Raw genomic sequence first — 11,409 nt, forward strand, 5'->3', positions numbered from 1 at the left:
ACCGCCCTCCGAGTGAAAAAGTTACTTCTTAGGTTCTTATTACATCTCTCCCCTCTCGCCTTAAACTTGTATCCTCTAGTTCTCTGTTTGCCCTTTCTGAGTAAAAGACTCTGTGCATTCACCCTAGTAATTCCCCTCGTGTTCTTGTACACCTCGGTATAATCACCCCTCATCTTCCAGCACTCCAACAGATAAAGCCCCAGCTCAGCCATTCAAGTCCTGGCAGCATCCTTGCAAATCTCCTTTGCACTCTTTCCTTCTTAACAACATCTTTCGTATAGCAGGGTGACCAAAACTGAACGTAATACAGGTGCTCCTCGACTTACACCGACCGGGGTTACGCTCCGATAAACCCATCGTAAACCGAAAATATCGCAAGTCGAAATGCATTTAATACCTGATCAGGTGGCCGGGTGCGATCTGCGGCTCGCTGCTGTAGCCCAGCGTTTGCATCATTGTAAAGTCGAAATATTGAGAGTCGAAGCATCGTACGTTGGGGAGCACCTGTACTTCAAATGCACCCTCACTAAAGCCTTGTCCAACTGTGACATCACATCCCATCTTCTACACTCGATACCCTGACTGATGATGTTGAGTTACTGTCTAATCTTTCCAACATTCGTAGATAGTTTACTTTAGATTATTATTGTCACATGTACTGATGTACAGTGAAAACCTTTTGTTTGCGTGCTGTCCAGACTATTCATGAATACAACCAAGCCGTCCGCAATGCACAGATACAATGTTTAGTGCAGGATATATCAATGAAGTCTGATAAAGTCCAATTAAAGTTAGTTCCACAGTCTCCTGTGAGTTAGTTGGGTTAGGACCACACTCTATCTGATGAGAGGACCAGTTGCCTGATAACAGCTGGTGGTGTGGCTCAAAGGGCCGAATGGCCTCCTCCTCCCACCTATTTTTCTATGTTTTATCTGTTCATGATTCTAGAGGTATGTTGAAATATTGGGGAAGGAGACCAAAGTCTAAGAACTGGAGAATTACAAATGTTACGGCTAAAGATGGAAGGATAAAATTAGCGATTTCAGGTGAGCCAGTTAAATCTCAATGGTAGGGAAACATAAAAAGTGAATAAGTTAACAAAGCCTCTGAGTCTGCACATTCACAAGCCTTGTCCATTTACTGCAGGTTCATGATGGAAGTTGAGTGAATGTGGTTTATTCTGGAGTGGGGGCAATGAAGGTTGACCTCTAACCTTGAGGACCCTTGCAGACAGCCGCAACAGCAGCAACAGGTCTGAATCTTGCTCCACATTCTTAGACAGTAGACAATAGGTGCAGGAGTAGGCCACTCGGCCCTTCGAGCCAGCACCCACTTAGGAGCTGGGATACTCTGCCATTTACACTGCCACCTTAAGTGTGAAGGTCAGCTCAAAGAACAATTGCCTTCTGGAAACCAAACCAGAAGAGGATCGCAGCTCAGTTCAGTTTATTGTCACGTGCAGTGAAAAGCGTTTTGTTGCATGCTAGCCAGTCAGCAGAAAGACAATACGTGATTACAATCGATCCATTGACAGCGTGTAGATTCATGATAAGGGAATAACGTTTAGGGAAGCCGTTAATAGTCTTAATGGGGCGGATTTTGCAGTTTAGAATGAGCTACTCGGGCATCTCAATGACTTACCCGGTAGGTTGAGTGGATGCCTCAATGCCCTTGTTCTCACTTAAACACACAACCAGCACACTCTAGGTAGGCATTGGCATAAGTAGGTCATGCTGGAGGCAACAGATAAGACCCATCAATTGTGTGGTGGTACTGAGTATGATTTTTGTTACTACTCTTCTCTCCCCTTCTCCCTCCCCCCACCCCCCCCCCCCTCTCCACCCTCACAACTTTAGGGAGTTGCTCAGTCTCTTAAACATGAAACATTTTTCTTAAAATCAGCTACCTATCGTACACAGTGAAAACCTCAAACTTCACTTCCATTGGAATTAGGGTAAATGTATTCTGCACCTGCCTTTTCTTCTCGGTTCTTCTCCTTTTGGAGTCCCTGACAGAGTTCACCGCTCACGCGGGTGGACTTTGCATCTGAACGTCAGAATGTACAGGGCTTGTTGTTCCAGCATTTGGGACAATATCCCAGGCGGCAATTTTAATTACAATCCAAATTTTCTTCAAGCAGTTCCACAGTTGTGTTTTCTATCTCTACGAAACAATCTCAGTTTAACAACCTCCATTGTTATTATTCCTGATCTCCTTCAAGGGCAACGAGTGTAATGCTGGAGTTAACCATGAGGGTTTGCATTGTTTTGTATGGAATCCAAGGTTACTATTTCTAACTCGCCCATGGAATAATCATTTGTGTCTAAAATGCAATTTTGTGGCTGTTCCCCCTCCAGTTTTGGTTGCATTTCATTCTGCTCTCCCCCTCCTTGATCTGAGAGGCAAGGCGCCATTTGAGGTTCGCTCTTATGACTGTGAGGCCATCAGCCCGGGCATTCTAAAAGTCCCACAGCATTCCCTGTATACTCACTGTCTTGTTTAGAGGGAGACAGCGCGGAAACAGGCCCCACGGCCCACCGAGTGCCCCGCCCAGCATCCCCGCACACTAACGTTATCCTGCATGCATCCGGGGCAATTTACAATGATACCAAGCCAATTAACCTACAAACCTGCACGTCTTTGGAGTGTGGGAGGTAACCAGATTTCCCGGGGAAAACCCACGCAGGTCACGGGGAGAAAGTACAAACGCCGTACAGACAGCGCCCGTAGTCAGGATGGAATCCAGGTCTCTGGTGCTGTGAGGCAGTGACTCTACTGCTGCGCCACCGTGCTATCCCTGTTACTTTCCGGCACTAGTAACATTTCCTGCTGTAGAACAGAGGTTAAAACCTTTGGAATGCAGTTTAGATTGTTTATTCTGTGAAAGGCAGCATGGAAGTCCAAATTTCTTGCTCCGGATATTTCCACCTGTTATTGCCTTTGTGTTCTTCCTGACAGTCCAAATCCTCTCCCTTCCTCTTTTATATTTGGCAAATGTGGAACCACAGCCAGGGGAAAACCAAATACAGTTCGGACCTCTAACACGTCCACTGAGTTTGCTGATTTTCCTGCTCTCCCCCTCTTCCACCCACCACCCCCCTCCCTCCCCGATAACTGAATGAGGTAAGGGGGAGGGAAATTTCACTTGAAGTACAATAAGAGTACAAGGATTATGACTTCAATATGTGTATATATAGAGTCCTACGGTGTGAAAACAGGCCCTCTGGCCCAACTTGCCCACAACAGCCAACATGTTCCATCTACACTAGCCCCACCTGCCTGCGTTTGGCCCATATCCATCTAAGCCTGTCCTTTCCATGTCTAATTGTTTCATAAATGCTGCGATAGTCCCAGCCTAAACTCCCTCCTCCGGCAGCTTGTTCCATACACCCACCACCCTTTGTGTGAAAAAGTTACCCCTCAGATTCCTATTAAATCTTTTCACCCTCACCTTATGCTCTTATCACGATTTGGAACCTGGCTGGTAACTATAAATGAGTATATGAAGAACATAAGTAGTCTGCAGACAGACACAATGTGCTGGAGTAATCTAGCTTTGATATAAAGTCATCTCTGCTCAGATGTGAACCAGTGCCTGCTGCAGCTCATTGTGTCTACTAGTGTATAAACAGTTTTGACCTGTGCAGTGGTTGTGTATCTCAAACCTGTATTTGGAAATAGTGATGGTGGTGAGATTGAACTATAATAAATGGTAGTGGTCTAATGGCATTGTAATCGGTGAAAGCTCTCCAGATTTTGTGGTTTGCTGAGACCTGATGGTTTGCGAGGTTTCTGCAGCACATCTGTAGAAGTTGGTGAGAGTTGTTGAGAGCATGCCGAACTTCCTAAGACGACCTTGCAGTTTTACTTCCCCAGTAGTTCTCAGTCAATTTCACCGACCAATGTCCACAATGGGGTAGTGGTGAATCAGACAGTAGGATAGCAGTAGAATTTAAATCCGTTACCAGGTTGATTTGAGTCCTGTTCATTCGAGGATTTAATGTTAATGGGACAACTAGCAATTGTCATTCCAACCGTCCCTTTGAGAAAATGATCTTGCTTTCATTCCTCAGTCAATACTGCCAAAGCAAATGTTCTTAATGTCATGTTGCTGTTTGTGTGAGTTTGCTTTTTGCACGTTTATTATGAGCTTTTCTACATTTCAGTACCCTGTAAGGTGATTTGAGATATTCGGACAATATGACGAATGCTTTATAAGTGCAAGTCATGGTGTCAAAAAGCAAGGAAGCACTTCATTCGGCCCATCATGTCCATACTAACCATTGGGCACACATCATATTAACCCCATCTTCCTGCACTTTGCCAGTAACCAGAGTCTTTGTTTTTGTTTGAGGATGGCAGTGGATGCAGGAAACTCCATTAATAGATTTTTAAAGTATACTGGACCAAGTGGACCCATTGGGCCCAAACCTCTCCTGCATTGGTGCAGCACCCTCTCCTCTCCCTCTCCCACTCCCACCCCTCCCCCCCCCCCCCCCCCCCCCATATAAATGTAGAGCAGTTGGGTTATTATATCATTGTATACTCTAAAACCCTGTGTTTAAAACATTGATAAACATTCTTCAACGAATAGAGTCACAGAGCGATACAGTGTGGAGACAGGCCCCTTGGTCTATCTTGCCCACATGCGGCCAACTACACTAGTCCCACCTGCCTGCGTTTGGTCCATACTCTCTCCAAACTTGTCCTATCCGTGCACCTGTCCAAATGTTTCTTAAACGTTGAAATAATACCTGCCTCGACCTCCTCCTCTGGCATCTCGTCCCATACACCCACCAGCCGTTGTGTGAAACAGTACTGACTGTGAGGGTGTTCCTTCCAGGGGAGGGCAGTATGGTGCTAGCATATCTGCTGCTGAAGGCCCAGTCGTCGGAGTTCTCTCACTTTGTTAGTACTTTAATGATCCTTGGCATTGTCTCATTTCGCTGCCGGGTTTAATGTTTACACAAGATGATTATTGTCATCCGAGTTCACTGGACACGAGCGTGATTGTGGGGTTTATCTTTACTGAACCCTGTGCAGACCTTTGGATGAAATTTTGGCTTCACCGTCCAATTCCAGCCATTCAGGAGTGCAGCGTGCATGTACGTCGTGCGCTGCGTGCCTGCCACATTCTGTCAGTCGCTTCAGTCAGTGAATTACTTTCAGTGTAGACACTGTTTGAACCAAGCCACAGCCACTGTGTGAACCAATGGATACTTGAGGGAGGCACAGTGGCGCGGCAGTATTGCTGTGTTACAGCGCCAGATAATGGGGTTCGATTCTGACTACGGGTGCTATCTGTGCTGAGTTTGTCCCTTCAACCCTGTGACCCATGTGGGTCTTCTCAGTGTGCTCCGCTCTCCTCCCACACCTCAAAGCCGTAAAGGTTTATAGGTTAATTGGCTTTGGTAAAAAATTGTAAATTGTCCCGAGTGTGTGTAGGATAGTGCTAGTATCGGGGTGACCGCTGGTCGGCGAGGACTCGGTGGGCCGAAGGGCCTGTTTCCACACTGTATCTCTAAAGTCTAATGATAATTTTGATAAATGACCGGTTAATCATTTTCTTGGTGTAGGTGCAGGGATAAATGTTGGGACAGCAAGAAAATGCTGGTAATTATTCACTCAGAGTTGCAGCATTCAGTCGGGGTAGGTTTTGTTCAAGTTCCTCCCAGGATGGATTTTTGAGAGAAATTAATTGGTATTCCTTTATAGTGCTGAAGATATAGAATAGGGTGTCATATTTCTCATCGTGCAGTGGAATACCACAGTGGTAATAAACAGTAAGGGAAATTCGTGGCTTGGGATTGCTGTATACAAGTAAAAAAATCAAGGTAAGCATCTACACTGATTCAGTCTTGCCTGCTTTTGCGTGTCAGTAATGAGCTGATTTTTATTGGAGATGCGTGGAATTGCAGATGCTAGTTTACAAAAAGAAGAGACAAAGTGGTGGAGTACGGGGTGATCGCTGTTTGGTGCGGACTCGCTGGGCTGAAGGGCCTGTTTCTGCGTTGTATATCTAAAGTCTAAACTCAACGTGTCGGGCAGCATCTCTGCAGAACGTGGATGGCTGAAAACGGGCCCGGACACGAAACATGGCCTATCCATGTTCTCCAGCAACGCTGCCTGACCCGCTGAGTTACTCCAAAACTTTGTGTTTCGTTTTTTTAATTGGTTTAATGGTTCTTTATTATCACGCACCGAGGTACAGTGAAGTTCTTCACTTACAGACAATTCAGTAAATTGCCCACTGAGACCATTGGTAAAAGTCACCCTGTTTGGCGCCTTTTTCAAAGTCCAAGCTGCAGCTGGCCATAATACCACCCTTTGCAGCTTTGAGCAATCTCCTTGCAAAGAATGAAGAGTGGAATTTCAATAAGTTTAGTTTATTGTGAAAAATGTTTTGTTGCATGCTATCCAGTTAACAGGAAAGACTATATGTGATTACAATCAAGCCATCCACAGTGTTTAGATACAGGATAAAGGAAATAATTAGTGCAAGATTAAGTCCAGTAAAGTCTGCTTTTTAGATAGTCCGAGGGTCTCCAATGAGGTAGATGGTAGGTCAGGACCACTCTAGTTGGTGATAAGATGGTTCAGTTGCATGATGGCAGCTGGGAAGAAACTGTCCCTGAATCTGGAGGTGTGGGTTTTCACACTTCTACGCCTCTGATGGTAGAGGGGAGAAGTGTCCTGGGTGCGACTGGTCCTTGATTCTGCTGCTGGCCTTGCCGAGGCAGCGTGAGGTGTAGATGGAGTTGATGGAAGGGAGGTTGGTTTGTGTGATGGTCTGGGCTGCGTCCACAAGTCTCTGCAATTTCTTGCGGTCTTGCAAGGAGCTGTTCCTAAACCAAGCTGTGATGCATCCTGATAAAATGCTTTCTACAGCACATCTGTGAGAGTTGTTGGGGGCATGCCGAACCTCCTAAACTTTCTAAGGAAGTAGAGGTGTTGGTGAGCTTTCTTGGTCGTTGCTTCAATACGGGTGGTCCAGGAGAAGTTGTTGGTGATACTGACTCCCAGGTATTTGAAGTTTTCAACCATCTCTAGTTCGATGCCATCAATGCAAAGTGGGGTATGTGTCTTTGCTTCCTAAAGTTCATCACTATATCCTTCGTCTTGCTGATCTTTGGAGAAAGGTTGTTGTCTCGATCCCAGGACACGAGGTTTTTCAATCTCCTTCCTGTACACCGTCTCATCACTATTTGATGTCTGGCTCACAATGGTGGTGTCGTCTGTGGATTTTTAAAATTGAATTAGATTTGTACCTGGCTGCGCTGTCGTGGGTGTAGTGGTGGGTAAAGAAGGGAGCTGAGAACGCATCCTTGCGGAGCCCTAGTGTTGAGATTATCATAGGGGATGATTTGTCCCCTATCCTCACTGATTGGAGTCCTGTAGAAGTTTGTGACAGTTATAATCTGGTATGAAATGGAGATTCTGCAGTTGCAAAGTTTTTGTTGAGGGGTGGGTGGGTGGGGGGGGGGGGGGGGGGGAGAGGGAGGGGGGGGAGAGGGGGGGGGGGAGGAAAGAGTTTAATGTATCAGTGGTTGACGTGCTCCATTGATTGTTTTTGGACCTCTTTAAGGAATGTTTTTCTGTCTTCTCTGCAGGTACCACAGTGAAAAGATGACACTGAGCTACTCCGAGTATCTTGCCCACCGTCAGCACCACCACTACCAGAATGGCATTGCACACCCTGTACCACCATACAACCATTATTCCTGACAGAGACTTGCATGACCAGTCACTCGACCTATCAGCTGACCTCTTCCCTGGGGAGCCTGCCCCTTCCTGGTCTAGCTATCTCTATTACTGTACCATTTTATGATGATAGTTTCCGTTGCCACACTGACACGGCATGGCTGCTTTGTTGACGTCAGCTTGGCAACGGGTGGAGATCAAGAATCATTGTGATTTCGTTCAAAACACTTTTTGTACAAAGAGAAATTTTGTTTCCAATGAAATTGTCATATTTTTTGCTTTTTTGCATTCCCAAAATTTCTTTAAATCTGTGGCTGAATGGAAGGAGAATTGAGATAATTATTAGCGAGTCTGTTCTGGGCTGCCAAAATTCCAAGAACAGGACTTTTCAGGTTATATCCTTGTGATCTTGGGCCACGTTGTTTCCTCATTAAACAGATAGAACTGCCGTAAGGCAGTTTTCTTTAAAGTCAATCAGCGGACAGGCAGCCTCTCTGGAGAGAAGGAATGGGTGACGTTTCAGGTCGAGACCCTTCTACAGACTCAACATTGAGTTATCAACAGATTTACCGCAGTGCTGCTTTAGATTTGCATCGAGCCCCTTGTGCTCATCATTTAGTGTAAGAAAAAATAGCTTGAAACTTTTGTTGTTTCCCCTCTTTGGTTTAAAATGCAGCAGTCCGTGGCGATTGGAGAAAGAGATTGTACCCGTGGTGCTAAATGCCTGCGAGACTCTCAGCTGCTTGTGCTTGTGCTCAGTTTTGGACTTTTGGTTTTATTGACCGACAGATCCATTGTGTGTGCCAAGTACAATTGGAGGCCAGTGACCAGATTAAATCCTCCTAGGTGTGAAAGAAAGGTCGAAATTGAATAACGCAAATATCATATCTTAAATATATATATATATATATATACATGTGTGTGTGTGTGTGTGCAGACTAGTCATGGTCAAAATGTCCCACTAACTTACCTACGTTGGAGTATCTATTGGGTACATTTGCCAGATGGAGAGTAATGATAATGTGTCTCGTATCCACTGACACTCGAATACAACTATTCCAGTTTCACTTCCCCTTGTGGGATTTTTTTTTCTTTAATATATCATGGGGCTGGTGCAGAATTATTTGATTTTAAAAAAAAATTGATATCAAGAGTTGAGATTTAGTACGATTTGATTTCCGGTTTAAAAGCATGATTACACATCACTAGCATAGCGTTGTGTGAGAGTTTTCTTGTATTATGTGTCTTTATCTTGAGTGGGTTTTTTCTCCTCCTCCAGGGACAAGGGAAGATGTCACGTGTTAAATTGTTTTATAGAATAAATTTACCCCCTCCCCCCACATGACAATTATTCGTGCACTGGATGGTCCTTTTAGAGTAACCCATTTTTTGTTTTAAATCGCTGAAGCTGCTGCCATGTTTTGGAACTGCTTGCATTGGCAAAGCAAATGTACCCAAGAGATAGTTCGGTTTAGTTTATTGTCACGCGCACCGAGGTACAGTGAAAAGCTTTACACGTCTGAAATATCACAAAACTGAATGTATCATCAGTCCCTGTTCATTCGATTAGGCCAAGCAGCAACGTGATAAATTTTCTCCTTCAAAATGTAATTTCCCAGCTCAGTTTCTGACTGAATTAGTGGAGAAAACAGACCCATCTGGCTACTAGGAAAATAGAGACATTGATTGAACCTTTTTCCAATAATTAGCCAAGCTGTGATGATCCTGTGGTTCTGGCGCATGTAATCTTTTAGTGAGACAAACGAGGTGGATTTAATTATAGGTGATTGACCTAACAATTTTCTCTCTTTCATTTTCCAAGCTCCAGTGTGATTGCATTAGTCGGTGTGTGAGGGTTAGTAATTATAATGGAAAGGAGAGAATTAAGACAAGGTGACTGGGCTATCATGGTGCTATATCTCAGGGAAGCATTAAAATGCAGTGTTTTATGCAACCTGAACCTGCCAACACATTTTGTAAAGAAAATAATTTGCTCAGGCACTCATTGTCAGTGTTAGAGGTTTAAATTAGTAGATTATTATGTTATCGCAGATTTTCTGATTAAGACTAGCTTTTTTGGTAACCAGGTATGACCGGATGCAAAACACGAAACAGGAACAGTTAGTAATACTTTCCATTTTCTGCTTTTTTGCGTTGCATTTCCAGCTTTTGGACGAGCTAATGTGGGGTTATTTTAGATGCCTGTTCTAATTTCCCAACAGGTTACGTGTGTGAAATTTCACAACATGGTATTTACTTGCTAGGCCTTATGTTTGTCTGCTTTCCTTTTAAGAAAATAATGAACTTGTATCACTTCAGGGAAAAAGGGTGCAGACAACTATCCAAATTAAGACTTTAGATCTGGCATCAATGGGCTCTTTGCTGGTTCCAAAGGACATTTCTTTCTCTTGGCCTGAAAGATTATAGATCCTGCTCGTAGCTATTCTAGTCCTCAGAGCACGATTGAAACAAGTCAAATTCAGGTCCACTAGTGTAGGAGTTCCTTGTCTTTATAGTTTTAGCCTTTGATACGGCTACCTTTTTTGTTATGATCATTATTCTATTCAATTGTATATTAGAGCCTTAAATAATTACTTTTCTGAAGAATTTTTAAGATCTGGCCTTACTGTTGAAGATCAACTAAGCTTCAAAGACCCTATCATTTAAAAATAAAACTATATTTGAATTTCACACAAGTGTGGGAGCAACTCAACGGGTCAGGAAGCATGTCTGGAGAACATCCATGTCCTCCAGAGATACTGCCTGACTCGCTGAGTTACTCCAGCACTCTGAGTCTTTTTTGTTTGTTGTAAATCTGCAATTTTTTGTGTCAACATTAGATTTTTATCTTGTGACTGTTGGAGGAAATTCTTCTTTTTGAATCTCCCAATAGGCACTTTAAAGAGGAGGCAGACTCTTAAGTGATGAAGGTTTTTTTAGACATTGAGATAAGAGTTCAGTGTGTTAAAGCTGCAGTGTTAGATGACTCCTTCCATTAGTCACATTGAAAGAAGTTTTATGGGATGTGCATTCACCGTATCTCCAAAAGCAATTGTTTAAATTTCACTTGTGTTGCCTTAATTTTGACACAAAATAGCACAAAACTGAACAATCTTGTTGGCTGCCAAGTGGAAACGTAGTTTACTGAATTTCTCTGAGCATCATGCCTATCATTACGGCATGTCTGTCCTTTACCTCAGCTCGCCGCTCGTTGGCGGGGAGTGGGGGGGGGAAATGGGGGGGGGGGGGGGGAGAGAGGGAAAAATGGTGCTATACGACTCTGAATAGGTCACGTGACTGGTCATGCTGACTTCTGGAATCATATCGGAATAATCTTGATATATGCAGATATTATACAAAACTTTATTACCAGTGTAATAATGAAAACAAATATATAAAATCCTGCTGCCTTGCTAGGAACCGGTCAGCAATACTTCCCTGCATGGCGTGGAGGAATGGGACATATCTCTTCATCTGTATCTATAGAAGCGTGACAGTGTGTCCATGCTGGGCAATCTTGTTTCCTTTGAGAAAACGAATAAACTGAAGCATTAGATATTTAATATTTTTACGGGGCTGTTACATTAAATGCCACCTCTCGAGACATGTTCACTTTTATATACTGTTGTGCAGTAGAGGTTTCATCGTGTTTGTCGTCGTTCAGACTGAACCAAAGATACCTCCAGCCATGAACTAGCTGCTGTGAAT

General features: G+C 43.9%; 1 protein-coding gene across 1 annotated transcript in view; it reads left to right on the forward strand.

The window, feature by feature from the left end:
* Positions 1–10,897, forward strand: part of ammecr1 (AMMECR nuclear protein 1) — a 95,632-nt gene extending 84,735 nt beyond the window's left edge. Inside the window, exon 6 of the mRNA XM_078412604.1 lies at positions 7,611–10,897. Coding sequence (XP_078268730.1) covers positions 7,611–7,725 — 115 coding nt within the window. The 3' untranslated portion in view covers positions 7,726–10,897. The remainder of the gene's footprint in view (positions 1–7,610) is intronic.
* The last annotated feature ends 512 nt before the right edge of the window (positions 10,898–11,409 follow it).

The sequence above is a fragment of the Rhinoraja longicauda genome, chromosome 15 (assembly GCF_053455715.1).
Source record: "Rhinoraja longicauda isolate Sanriku21f chromosome 15, sRhiLon1.1, whole genome shotgun sequence".
Lineage (NCBI taxonomy): Eukaryota > Metazoa > Chordata > Chondrichthyes > Rajiformes > Arhynchobatidae > Rhinoraja > Rhinoraja longicauda.